The 13613-nt window shown below is 55.6% G+C and overlaps 1 protein-coding gene across 2 annotated transcripts; it reads left to right on the forward strand.

The window, feature by feature from the left end:
• Nucleotides 1-5916: 5916 nt before the first annotated feature.
• On the forward strand, nucleotides 5917-7545 carry PSENEN (presenilin enhancer, gamma-secretase subunit). Of its 2 annotated transcripts, XM_005311537.4 has the most exons (4): nucleotides 5917-6054; nucleotides 6167-6250; nucleotides 6640-6744; nucleotides 7213-7545. In XM_005311537.4, the coding sequence occupies exons 2-4, from the start codon at nucleotides 6190-6192 to the stop codon at nucleotides 7350-7352; spliced, it is 306 nt and encodes a 101-aa protein (XP_005311594.1). In that variant the 5' UTR covers nucleotides 5917-6054; nucleotides 6167-6189; the 3' UTR covers nucleotides 7353-7545. The 2 variants fall into 2 exon arrangements, with proteins under 2 accessions (XP_005311594.1, XP_005311593.1); XM_005311536.5 differs by lacking the exon at nucleotides 5917-6054 and having other exon boundaries at nucleotides 6061-6250.
• Nucleotides 7546-13613: the final 6068 nt, after the last annotated feature.

Genomic DNA, 13613 nt, shown 5'->3' on the forward strand with positions numbered 1-13613 from the left:
ACAACCCTGCAGAAGCGGCGCCACGGAGCAGCTGGGGATCCAGCATGGGAGCTGAGAACCCACAGGACCCTGGGAGCTGTAGTTCCTTGCCTAGCTCCCTGCCTAGAGAGCCAGCCCTGGAGCAGGGAAAGAACTACATTTCCCAGCAATCCCTTGGCAGCTATCAACAGGAAAGGGAGGGGGAGGGAGTTGAGGTAGCTGAGCCATGCTGCAGCTTGCTGTGAATGGAGAGCTGGCTGCTAGAACGGGGTGGCACTGTGAGTGGGGGACAAGTGTGCCCAGCCCAAGGAGTAGAAGGCTTTGCCCCAGATATCCCCTTCAGAAGACTTCCCCAGACTGGATTAGGGATACTGGTGTGACCTCACCTTGCAGCCCCCAAAGAAGGAATTGGGTGGACTAAATGGACAGTGCCCCTCTCTATCTGAAGCCTAGCAAGGGAGGTACGTGGATCCCACTAGACTTTAAAATGAAAAGTAAGGGAGGGGAGGCTCTGGACCTGGGCAGCTTTAGATACAGTACCAGGCACTTAGGAGGATTTCCATTTCTGAGCCATGGAAGCAGAAATTGACTTTTCCTTTCCAGATATAGCTAATATTCAGAAAGGGAATCTAGCACCTGCCTTCCAGATTTGAACAGCCTCAAAATTCAGGAGTGCTCAAGCTCAATTTGGGCAGCTGTTACTTCATTTCTCCCAAATCAAATATACTGATCCACTGTAACTTGCTGTAGAAAAAGTAGGATAAAACTGAGCAAGAAATGCTTCCCAGTGGTTTTTAGGACTGGAATTGCTATTTTCAACAGCCATTGCCTTTTAGTTTTATTTGTTTAAAAGGAAGACAGTGATATTGCATTGGCAAATTCCCCATAGAAAGAAAGAAAGAGTGGAACAAAAGAATAATAAAGGCACCTCAACTTTTCCTCATTTATGTAGGACAGTCTTATAATATGCATCCAGATATCCTCCCATCACACAAGCTAAAAATTGTTCCACTTTACTGCAGTTTTGTAACCAGCTGGGAACCAATCCTGTCTGTGTTCTGTGCACATCCAAAATTCCTGCTGAATGACCCGCCCTGGGAGCGAGTTACCAGTGACTCAGGGCTGGGGCAGCAGGGGAGTGTGGGGGGAAGCCCAGGGCTGGGATGGGGGGGCAGCCAAAAATTTTTTTTCCTTGGGACAGCAAAAAACCTAGAGCCGGCCCTGGCACTGCGGTTCCTACTGCCAGCCCCTGGGTTTTGTCTTTCTCAGGCTCTGGCAGCGGGGGAAGGGTCTATCTGGACCACGACCACAGACTGTCAATAACTCTTGGCACAGCGGGCAAGGACAGGACGGAAGCGAATCTTGTGCCAATGTCTCAGAAGGGTAAACGGGACCCTGGGGTAATTCTAGGCCAGCCAGTCTGACACTGATCCCAGCAGAGTAATGGGATGGCCAACACAGGCCTGGGCTCTCCAGAGCTAAGGGGATGATGAAATGAATCTTGCCTAGCGGATTGGATACCTTCTTTGCCGGAGAGTCCGAGTTTGGCTGATAAAGACCAGAGTGCTGAAGGGTGGGAACTTTAACAGTGCCTTGGTGCCGCACAGCATTTTGATTGAGAAGCTAGAATGATGCACAATTAACGTGGTCCACAGTAAATGGATTAGAAACTAGCGGATGGGTGTCAAGATAAAACTGTAACTGGAGAATCGTCACTGAGTGGGTGTGTAGGGAGAGGTTCTGGGCCCTGATGTGTCATGCTTTTAGCAGTGACCTAGACAGTTTGCAGTTGACACAAATTTGGGGGAGTGGGAAATATTGAAGAGGGCAGGGCACTGACACAGAGCAATCCTGGCACAAGCGAACGATACATGTTTTAAGATGGCTAAAGGTCAATGTATCCGTCTGGGACATTGGCCGGAGTTATGGGATTGGAGACGCTCTCCTGGGGAGCCACAACTCTCGAAGAGATGTGGGTTGTAGTGGAGAATCAGCTGCACACGAGCTCCCAGTGCGACGCTGCGGGCCAAAGAGCTAGTGCGGAGCAGAGGTGATTTGACCTCTGGATTTGGCCCTGGTGCTACCACAACTGGGATCCTGGGTCCTATTCTGGGGCTCTCCATCCAAGAAGGATGTGGATAAATCAGAGCCGGGTCAGGGAAGAGCCACAAGAATGATTCAAGACTTAGAAAACCTGACTGAGATGGACAGACCAAGGAGCTCACCCTAGCGTAAAACAGAGACAGTTCAGGGGTGGTCTGATCCCCGTCTACCAGCACCAGGGGAACAGATCTTTAATAACAGGCTCTTCCAGCCAACAGGGGACGGTCGAACACCATCTGATGTTGTTGGAAATTGAAGCTAGACAGATTCGGATGGAAAATAAGGTGCGTTTTTTCCAGTGAGGTTTATTAGCCAGGGGGACAATTGCCCAAGGCTTGTGAGGGATTCTCCATCACTGGCCATTTTTAACCCGAGCCGGGGTGGATTCTTCTCAGAGCCCTGCTCTCGTCCAGTTACGAGGTCCCTGGCCTGTCAAACGAGATGATCACAAGGAATCTGTGAATCTTTCCCTCTGGCGGCTTCCACCTTCCCAAGCAACTGACGCTGTCCTCACGGAACAAGCTACGCCAGATTAATCTTTTGTGGGCTCCTGCGCCTGGACCATGGCCCTGCTCCCTTGTGCTCCACACCAAGGTCCCGCCCAGCCTCTTCCCCCCCAGGCCCTGCCCGCGCTCTGCTCCGAGGCCCCACCCACCGTTTGCCTGGTGTGTAGGGGGCAGAGGGAAGCAAGCAGGGGGGAGGGGTGGGGAGGAGTGGGTGGGGGGCTTGGGGCAGAACACAGGCGGAGCAGGGGGCAGGGCCACAGTCCTGGCACCGGGACCCTTTCTGTGTGTGGGCTGACACAACGGCACCACTGTAAACCCAGTGCTGAGGACAGGACCATCCCTGTGCCATGGGGAGGTGCCGAATGTCTCTGCTTAGGGAGCATTTCTGGGCAAAACCACACAGCATCTCCAGCCATACTGTCTATTAGGGCAGACACTGGTGTCTTTTCCTGGGATCTCTGCACTCGTCACACGTGCTCCATCAGTTGCAGACGCGCTTGCTTTCTATAATCAATGGGTTTTGCCTTTGTCAGCGTGTTGGGCACAGCAATTTCTGTGCCACGCAACTGCTACTGTCTGTTCTGAATGAAAGACGGACTCTGTTCTGTCAATGGTCCCTGCATTTGACATCATGCAGTTTCTTTCTACTGGCTGTTGCCTCCTTAATCTATGCAATCCTACTTCCCCTGCTAAACACGTCTTCTTTACTCAAGAAGTAAAATAATGGCAAATAATGCAGCGACTGCAGGAAACTGGCACGGCTCTTTTGAGATTTACAACTGGTTCCATGGTTTACCTACAACTGGACCCAATCCAAGTGGCGTAACCCACCACCTCATCTAACTCTATCCCCATCACATCTATGTTAATGCTAGTCTAACTACAAAGCTTCATGTACAATAAAACAAATACTAAGCCATGCGAGAAAATGATTTAACATATTACAGGAAAAAGAACTTCTTTCTGTGTCATGATTAACGTAGTTCGAATGTTCCAAAAGGCAGATGACTAAACGCTGTGAGAACTTGCAATCAGGGTGCAATAGGTGTTAAGACCATGGTGCGTGAATTCTCATTTCTGGTCTGAATAGACTGAGCAGGAGTTACGCCAAACACTTTGATTTTGCTGACAAGTTCCCGCACACACGGTTGACAAATCAGCCATTGCTGGTGAATTTTGGTGACCATATGTATATGCATGGGACTAAACACCAAACATTTGTCTTGGTAACAGCTGGGTTTAAAACCAGGAGAGTCAAATGATGTTGGAAAAAGTTACCACCAAACTTTTAACAAAAACTACTTCTGGAGCCCTGGGACCAGTATTCCCACCCTATACACCATTGTAATAATCAGACCCCTTAGAGAGGTCAATTCTGAGGTTTCTGTCTAGTCTATTCATGGTTAAAGCTGTTCAGGATGAAGTTTGGCTCTCCAGCAAGGGTTGAGCCGAACTGATGAGCCGAAGAGGCTGACATGTGCTTGGGGCTCTCTTGCAAACCAGCGGGGCTGCTGTGTCCGCAATGGGGTGGCTCAAGGTGACACGCTTTGGTCATTGAACTTGAACAGCACTCGCATAGCATGAGTTTGAGCCCAGCCCTGTGCAGTGTGCAGAGAATGTGTCTTGGGCGTGTCCCTTGTATCCGTAGGAGCGCCTTCAGGAAGATTTGCCCTTCAACCCAAGTAAAAGGCAATATTTCAACGGCTCCAAAATCCACCTCGGACCCTGATTCTGCTTCACAAACACTGACTAAGAAAGCACCCGGGAGCCAACAGAAAGAAGATGAAAGACTCGGGAAGCAGTCTGGTCACAGTTCTGGTTCCCCTGTCTCAACAAAGCTATAGTAGAATTGGAAAAGGTGCAGAGAAGGGCAATGAAAATGATGAGGGGGATGAAACAGCTTCCATAGGAGGTGAAATTAAAAAGATTGGGACTGTTCAGCTTAGAAAAGAGACAACTCAGGGGGAATATGATAGAGGTCTACAAAGGATGACTGGTGTGGAGAAAGTGAATATGGAAGTGTTATTTATCCCTTCACAGATTACAAGAACTAGGGGTCCCCTGATGAAATTAACAGGCAGCAGATTTAAAACAAAACAAAGGAAGTAGTTTGCACAATGTACAGTCAACTTGTGGAACTCACTGCCAGAGGATGTTGTATGTACGTGAAACAGCGATTAGATGAAGAGGGTAAAGGACAAAGTGCATTTAACAGGTTGTATATAAGCAATTGACTTGTTGGCCTAGTGGTTAGTGTGGTTGATAAGACCTTTGATAACCCTTTCAGGAAGGAGCTCAAAGGCAGCCTCCTTGGTGTGCTAAAGATCCTGTTACTGTGTTTTTGGGATGTCCCTGACTTGAGGACAGGGCCCTGAAAGCACAAGCAGTGCAAACCAGAGAAGTGCCTGTCCAGTGATAAGATTAGTAGCTTTGTTGTTGCTAATAGGCAGAGAGACACGTTCCCTGCTCCAGCGTGGAATGGGGAATTTGGTCATGACTATTGCTCTGTGATGAATCGGAGGAGGGGATGGGGATAAATGCAGGGCATCGCTCTGGGTAGGGAAAGAAAGACTCCAGGCTTGGCGTAACACAGCCTTTGGCTTGCAAAGGTGTCACCTCCCCGCAGGCTGGGCCCTGCAACTAGGCCTGCCAACAGCCACTTCTTACAAGGGACGTCCTTGTTTCTTCATCGCTGTACAACAAGATCGGGAGCTGCTGAGTGCAGCCCGGAATCTCCCGGGTGAACGTGTTAATAACAATGCTAATATTTGGAGGGAGTGGGGCAGGGTGCAAAGAAAACAATTCCCTATTTTTAAATGCAATGTTAGTAGCCCCATCCCAATGGACAGGGCAGCTGGGACCTGCCTGAAATTGACCAGGGCCTGGGATCTTAACTTGGAATTAGGTGTGGATTTTGTTTCCTGCTAGATGGACCCTCCCAAGCTGGGGATAGAACCGAGGACTCCAGGCTTCCAGGCCCGCCCTGCTCTACCCACTAACCCCCCCATCAAAAAAAAAAAAGATGGGAAAGGAACCCAGGAGCCCACCCTTGCCAGCCCTGACCCCCGCCCCGGGGCATGCTGGGAGTTGGAGTCCCCACCCCAGTAGGCGAAAACCGGTCCAGCCCTGACCCCCGCCCCGGGGCATGCTGGGAGTTGAAGTCCCCACCCCAGTAGGCGAAAACCGGTCCTGCCCGGGATCCCCGCCTGGCACCTTCCTGAGCCTCGCGCTCCAGGGGATTGAAGAGCCCAGGGGGGACAGCGGGGAGCGAGCCCCGCCCAGTCCCACGAGAGAACGGGACTACAGCTCCCAGCATGCACCGCGGCAGGATGGCCGCCCGCCCTATTGTATTCTGAAGGAGGAATATGTCCCCCAACGTGTACCGCGGCCGGAGCCGATCCCGGGACTACAACTCCCGGCATGCAGCGAGGCAGGCGCATGCGCTGAGCGGGGCTCCGGAAGTTAGGTAAGTGTCTCGGTGGGGGCAGCCAGGTCCCCCCGTCCCCAGTGCGGGGGGCTTCACAGGAGGGTGAGGGGTGTGTGGGCCCCTAGGCTGACCCCATTGCTCCTCCCCGCAGCTGCCCGTGCGGCCGGGGCCGCCATGAATCTGGAGCGGGTCCCCAACGAGGAGAAGCTCAACCTGTGCCGGAAATACTACCTGGGTGAGTCCGGGGGCCCCGGCGCCAGGCTGTAGGGGAAGGAGAGGAGAGGGCACCGGGCAGGGAGGGTGGGGAGGAGAGGGGAAGTGCAGTTGCCCGAGTGCTGGGATGTGGGGGGCAGGAGGTGGCACCGGGCAGGGAGGGTGGGGAGGAGAGGGGGAGTGGCAGGTGCCCGGGTGCTGGACTAGGGTTTGTAGGCTTGGGGAGCAGCGGGTGTAGATGGCAGCCACCCAGCGGGCCATGTTTTTCTGCCAGCCTCGGGGCTGCCTGCCTTGTGACCCCTATGCTGGTGCCTGGAGTACTGTGAGCTCCTGGTGGCAGTGCCCTGGCTGGCAGCCTGCCACAGCTGTATGGGGTGGGGGTCTGACCCCCCTCTGCTGCCCTCTCCCCAGGCGGCTTTGCCCTTCTGCCCTTCCTCTGGCTGGTCAATGTGCTGTGGTTCTGCCGCGAGGCCTTCCTGGCGCCCGCCTACACCGAGCAGCCGCAGATCAAGAGTTGTGAGTGGGCAGAGTCTGCTGAAGGGGGGGGGGGGCGCTGGGCACAGTGCTGGGTATGGCTCTGTGCTGGGAGCAGTGCCAAGGGCATTGGGGGCAGGGAAGGGGTGATCGGGACTGAGCTTGGGGGCAGGGGCCAGGAGCATGGCAGGTGGTTCCCGGTGGGGGGGGGGCAGAAGGGAGTATTGGGTGTAGACCATGGGGGCAAGAGAGCTGCACCCCCAATGCACCTATCGGGCAGGGCCTAAGGTATGGAGGACAGTGCCCAGAGGACTGGGAGAGGGTATTGGGAGCTGAGCTAGGGGGCAGGAGGGAGGGGCCCCTGGGGCAGGGCCCGGGGGGGCCATTGGGGCAGGGGACAGGGTCCTGGGCGGCAGGAGGGAGGGGCCATTGGGGCAGGGGACAGGGCCCTGGGGGCAGCAGGGAGGGGCCATGTGACGGGCACCGCACTCAGCTCCCCGTCTCTTTCAGATGTCCAGCGTTCGGCCGTGGGGCTGCTGTTCTGGGTGGTCGTGCTGACCACATGGGTCACCATCTTCCAGACACACCGGGCCCGCTGGGGCGAGCTGGGCGACTACCTGTCCTTCACCATTCCGCTAGGCATCCCCTGATGGCACCCCGCTCAGAGGGCATCCAGGGGGCGCCCTCCAGCTGGGACCAGCGGGGGTCACGTTCCTGCCAGAGCTGCTGTTCCTGGCCGGGGTTGCCAGTCCTCCACATGCCCGGTTCTGCCCCGTGATCCCAGTTGGGCTGCACCCCCTGCTCCAGGAGAATCAATAAAGCTGAGGCCCGTTTCACCCTGTCCCACTGGCTCTGCGGCTGTGTGTGAGAGCACCGGCTGGGGTGTGAGTTCCTGGGGGAGAGGTGTGTAGGGCCCAGAGAGGCAGCAGAGACAGGCAAGGACACTTCAGTGATTCAAGCCACCTGAAGTGGGGAAGGGCAGCATGTGAGGAAAGGGGGTGTCCCCACCACAATAGTCTTGGCTCCTGCCTTTCCTGGGGGGACATGCACATTCCCTGCGGGGGTAGAGACCAGAGAGGCGGCATGTAACTTCGCCTGGGTGAGAGCCAGAGCCATGGCTGCACAGCTGTGTGGTGGAATGGGGCAGGGAGTGCTGGGACACAGCCACCTCTGGGGAAGGGTAGCTGTGGAACAATCACACATAACGCCACATGGGGACAGCTCCCTCAGTACTGAGATGCAGCCACATCTGCAGGGTAGCTGGGGAACAGCCACACATAACATCACATAGGGATGGCTCGCCCAGCCCTAAGATGCAGCCACCTCTCGGGTGGGGCAGCTGGGGAACAACCACACGTAACGCTGCATGGGGATGGCTCACCCCGTGCTGAAATGCAGCCACCACTGGGGTAGGGCAGCTGGGGAGCAGCCACACAGTGACATTCCAAAGGCAGTTGAGTGCACGCTGTACAATTATAACTGCAGAGGGCAGGAAGGAGCCCTCGGCTTGCTCACGATAATGAGGGATCCCTCCACCATCAAGCCTCTTATGAAGAGCAGGGCTGTAAGTTAGGAGAGGAGGCAGCAGATGCTCCTGTCATCTCCACGCCTGGCTTTAATAAGAGGAAAATTATTATTTATGGTACTTTGGAGCCCTGGGCATGGGGCAGGGCGAGAGAGCAAGGGTAGGATGTGGCCAGGAAACGGCGGGCGGGTGGGAAGAAACAACTGAGATGTTGGCACATTAATGCCACGCTAGAGCCTGGGCCCCAGAAGGGAGCTGGGAGAACTGGGGCAGGCCGTGATGCTGGTTATAGACTGGCAGGGGTTAGACTGTCAGTGGTAAATGTGGATTTCACTGCGGCCGGCAGCTGAGTGTCTCCATCCTTGACAATTGCCTGCTACAGCTCGGCAGTGAAATGAAAATGCAGCCTGAGAAGTGGCTCAAGTGGAGCTCAGGCAATGTACAGGTGTGTTTTGGCCGGGGATGTTCCCTGGGGTGTTGGAATGGGGTTAAAGCTTTAGCCTTTTGCATCTTGCTGGCGCTCTCATTAAACAATAGACTGAACTTCCCATTGTGTGACATCCTCCCAATTTCCAACAACGGTGACTATTTAAAACAATAGAAATGGGTGGGGAGGCTTAAACCCCATAATTTTGTGCCACTGTGAAAATTTAAGTTGATAAAAATTAATAAAATGCTTAAAACTAAACCCTAATATTATCTGCCAAAATGATCAAAAATCAAAGCGGATTCTGCCGGCCTGCTTAGGACCAGCAGAACCCGGGGCCTAGGCCTCGTGGCGGAGCAGGGGTTGAAGGGTACATGGTGTTCAGAAGTGATGGAAGGAAAGGTAAGAGTTGGGGGGTAGCGTTGTACCTGCACTTGGCAGGATTTTATTTTTCTTTTCTGATTCTGATGGATATGATCAGTTTCTTTTTAAGCTTTTTTTAATTTAGATTTTTGATTTACATTTTCCCAGTTGCATGAGCTTAGGGGTTTCACCATTCTCTTTATGTTCATCAATTTAAATTTCCAAATTGTACCTGTTTTCACTATTCAGGGGCTAGTCTGCCTGTAAATTGTGATTATTGTGGATGGAAATATTTTAGGTTGGTGTGTCTGCAGTTACACCCCCATTTACCGATAATAATCGAACCCTGCCAAGCGTAGTTTTACAGCAGTGATGTGGAGGCCGTAGAGGAGTCAGAAGTGGCACTGTGGATAAAACAGAGGCAGTGTGGGTCAGAGATCGCATTGGGGAAGGATCGCAAGAGATAGTCTAGCAGGGTAGTGTCAGGGGTCTGCTATAGACCCCCCCCCCCAGGTCAAATATTTATGTGGATTGAGATCTCTAATATTAGAAATACGTCTGTGGATCTGTGGATGATGTCATTATGGGAGACTCCAGCCCACCACGCACAGCTTGGCGAATAAAGTGCAAAGTACTTCACTTAGGAAGGAGAAATCACAACTCCCAACCAGGCAGTAACTGGCGAGGGGGTCGTACTGTGGAACTGGCTGCAGGGGGAGCACATCACTAGTGGAAGGGGGGTAGCAGTGGGATGCAGCTGCGAAGCAGGTCCAGCTCGTTCTGGGCTGTGTTAATGGGTGTGTTGGATGTGAGACACGGGAGGTCGCTGTCCCACTCTGCTTGGCCCTGGTGAGGCCTTGGCAGGAGTCCTAGGTCCAGTTCTGGGTGTGGCACTTTGGGAAAGATGGGGACACATTGCAGTGAGTCCAGACAGCAGCAGCAAAACTGATCCAAGGGTTAGAAAACCTGACCTGGGACGAAAAGAAACACCTGGGCATGTTTAGTCTTGAGAAAAGACAACTGAGCGGGGACCTGAGAACAGTCTTCAGCCACGTGCAGGGCTGCCGTAGAGAGGCCGGGGATAGTTGTTCTCCATGCCCGGAGGCAGGACAAGCAGCAATGGGCTTAACCTGCAGCCGGGGAGATATCAGGAACCACTTGCTAGCTCCCAGAGGAGTTCAGTCTGGACTCGGCGTCCAAGGGAGGTTGTGGGATCCCTGCCACTGGAGGTTTCTAAGCCCAGGCTGGACAAACCTCTGTCAGGGCTGCTCTAGGGTTACTTAGTCCCACCTCAGCACAGGGGCTGGACTAGCTGCTCTCTGAGGTCCCTCCCAGCCCCGCATCTCTGTGATTCCCAGGCAGGCTGGTGACTGAATCCCTCTAACAACAAGTAGGGCCCAGGATTTCCTGGCTGTGGCAGCCAGCAGTTTTCCTCAGCAAAACCCCCTGGGCAGCTGGATCCATGAAGGGGCTTCGGCACCCAAGTCCTGCACGCAGGGGCCCCCAAGATCCTCACAATCCCTGCCCGAGTCCTGATGCCATAGAGAGGAGCTCTGGGATTCACAAACCAGGTGTTCCCTGGCTGTCGGGGCCAGGTGGGCCTGAGCCAGACCCAGAGAATACCTAACCCCGCAAAGAGGGGCTGGGGGTGTGACTGCTTAGCCTGATTTGGAGCAGGGCTTGGCCCCTGTCTTTCCCCTCCCAGGGGAACCCCTAATATTCTGGCCCGAGTCCTTCCTGCTCCGTGTTGGTTACGGAGCTATTGGGCCGGAGGGAGAAGGACTCTGCACCTGGGCTTGCAAGGAGCCGGGTTTTATCGGTACACATCACTTGTGCGGGATGCACATGAGCCCACCTGTCAAGATCTCCCTTGCCTGGCAGCGCCAGCAGACCACAGCCTGGGACCAGTGCCGCAGCTGAAGGCTCCTTACGTGTCTCTTTAGACAGGGGATGAGACCAGTTTGTGTTTAACGCTTTAACCAGCTTTAGCCTTTCCAATCTCAACAGTGCCTGTCACTGACTATTGGCTGACTCTGCAGGCTGTTGTCTGATCCACCCCACCCCCACAGTTACCTGCCACGCTCAAAGCGTCACTGGATACACCTTGCAAAGACGATGCTGAGTGCTGTAATTGTGCACAGCCGGGACCGTGCCCATCGCTGCAAATGCTGTAAAACGCAACGTCGCTCTTGTCTCCAGTCGAGTCAGACAAGCCCGGTTCTGCCCCCGGGGAAGCAGGGGGCAGTGCTGCTCTGGGTTAGGGAGCGCAGCACTGCCCCCTGCTGAGCCCCTCACCCTGCTCCGCGGAGCTAGTAACTCTAGAGGGGCAGGGGTCTCTTGCCAGCTGCTGTGTGAAAGACACCGAGTTGCCCGAGGGAAGCGTGGCAGGTTGGCAACCAGGGGTGTTGCCCTGACGCTGAGAAGGGCGGGGTGTCATGCCCCATGGCTCTGGCTGGAGCCTCATTTATTTAATTTCTTCATTAATGAGCTTGACCCAGCATGGGCGGGTGAAACCTGCTGATGCGGGGTGGGGGGGGAATTGGGCAACCGGGAGCCCTGGATGACCTTGCCCATGGGAGGGACAGACAGGGGATGTGACAGCGTGAAAAAGCAAAGGTGTGGCGTAGGGCCTCTGGTAGGATAGACGGGGGCTTGTCAGTCAGAGGGAACGGGCACCGTGCCAACAGCCAGCGCGCATCAGGCGCGGCACTTCCAGCAGTGGTAGAGACGGGTTCGCGCCGCTGGCCAAGGGGCAGCTCAGAGCCCAGCTGGAGGGGTCCAGCTCTGTGCTGTTTCCCCACATTCCGGACATGGGGGTTCACACTAGACCCGGTACAGCGAGGGGCTGAGCCCAGGCGCAGAGAGTCCATCTCATGTGGCTTGTTCGACTGGGCACAAAGCAGGCTGAGAAAGGCTGTACTGGCCTAGAAATGCTGTAGGGGGCGCCAGGGAGTTGCTGCCATGGCTGACACAAAACTCCCCATACCGCTCCATGCAGCACAGCGCCCCCTGCTGAGCCCCCACCCCCTGCAGCCCATTGCCCCCTGTTGGGCCCCCACCCTGCTCCCTGCAGCACAGCAACCCCTACTGAGCCCTCCTGCCATGCTCTCCGCAGCACAGCGCCCCCTGCTGACCCCTGTCCTACTCCCTGCAGCACAGCACCCCCTACTGAGCCCCCCGCCTGCTCCCCACAGCACAGCAACCGCTACTGAGCCCCTGCCCTGCTCCCTGCACTCCAGTGCCCCCTGCTGAGCCCCCCCCCCCCCCCCCGATGCGTGTTTCAGGACATACTTCGGACGCCGTTGCTCCGTCCTTGGGGCAGGGTCTCTGGTCCACTCCAGTCACCGGCTTCACTACCCCTCTCCTCCTGGGACAGCTGCTGCTTCCCCTAGAACCTGGGGCAGAGAGTTGTGGGCGGAGGGAGAGATTGTCATTATGGCCAGTCAGAATGGAGATTTCTTCCCACCTTACTGCCCCCCACCTCACTCTAACCATTAGCCCCACTCCCCTCCCAGACCGGAGGACAGAACCCAGGAATCCTGGCTCCCAGCCCCCCCACTTCCCACACCATACCCAGTGAAGTTTCCTAGTCTGTTTGTGTCCCTGGCTACCCCTGCCCCCACTACCCTGTTGGGAGTGGGGAGCTCAACCCTCATTTTGGACTGTCGGAGCAGTATGACCCCTCCCACGCTCAGGACTGTACCCAAATCCCTGCTCCCTTCTATCCCTCTAGCTCAGCCTCCTGCCCTGTCCCCACCTCTGCTGGATTCTTCCTCCTCACCAGTCCCCCACCAGCCCAGCGCAATTGGGGGGAGGAGGTCCTCGATGTGGGCTGAGCTGGCACCCACTCCCTGCCCCATATTGCTCCACCCACCCCTTCCCCGCCTGTTCCAGGCTGCCCAAGGCTCCCTGCACTGCAGGCTGCGGATCCTGCCATGCAGTGGGAGGCAGCCACCATGTGGGCAGAGGAACCCCTCCCCTCTGTGCCCAGCAAGCCAGGGCCTGCATGGCCCCCCAGGCTTAGCGCCCGCCCAGGCCAGGCCTCCTCCCACGCACCCACTAGGCCACAGCACAGGAGAGGGCAGCTGTGTCAGGTGGCTGGTGAGTGCCCCTGGGGACAGGGCCCTGAAGTCCACCCCCCTCCCATGTGGCTCAGGGTACCATCCCTCCACCCCCCAGGAACCTGGCCTGGATCAGAGCCATGGCCCCAACCCCCAGCCTCTGGGGACCAAAAGGGGGGGGAATGGTTACTGGGGGCAGCATTTTCCATGAGCCCTGGCACCTGAAGAACTGCCTGTCACAGAGTCACCGGGCGATGCTCTGGAACTACTCCCTACGAAGCCAGTCAGGACTCTGGGGGAGCCTCCTCTCTCGGAGCAGACTGTCTCCAGGGCAAGAAGCTTACACAGCTTCCACCTTCCTGGGTCTGACCTCGGAGCATTCAGCATCCCCTTCCACACCATGCGCTTCCCACAATGAGTCCGCCTGGGCGGGGCTCCTGGGGAAGCCAGAGTGTCCTGCACCCCAACTTCACAGTCAGACATGACTCTCAGCCAGCGTGTGACACAGAAGGTTTATTAGTCGATGGGAACAGAG

The sequence above is a fragment of the Chrysemys picta genome, chromosome 20, assembly GCF_011386835.1.
Source record: "Chrysemys picta bellii isolate R12L10 chromosome 20, ASM1138683v2, whole genome shotgun sequence".
NCBI lineage: Eukaryota > Metazoa > Chordata > Testudines > Emydidae > Chrysemys > Chrysemys picta.

Excerpts from the sequence above, each read along its gene's own strand:
- PSENEN (XM_005311537.4), top strand. The coding sequence starts at position 6,190 with ATGAATCTGGAGCGGGTCCCCAACGAGGAGAAGCTCAACCTGTGCCGG. Across the intron at positions 6,251-6,639 it reads GTGCCGGAAATACTACCTGG|GCGGCTTTGCCCTTCTGCCC; the intron begins GTGAGTCCGGGG and ends CCCTCTCCCCAG. Across the intron at positions 6,745-7,212 it reads GCAGCCGCAGATCAAGAGTT|ATGTCCAGCGTTCGGCCGTG; the intron begins GTGAGTGGGCAG and ends CGTCTCTTTCAG.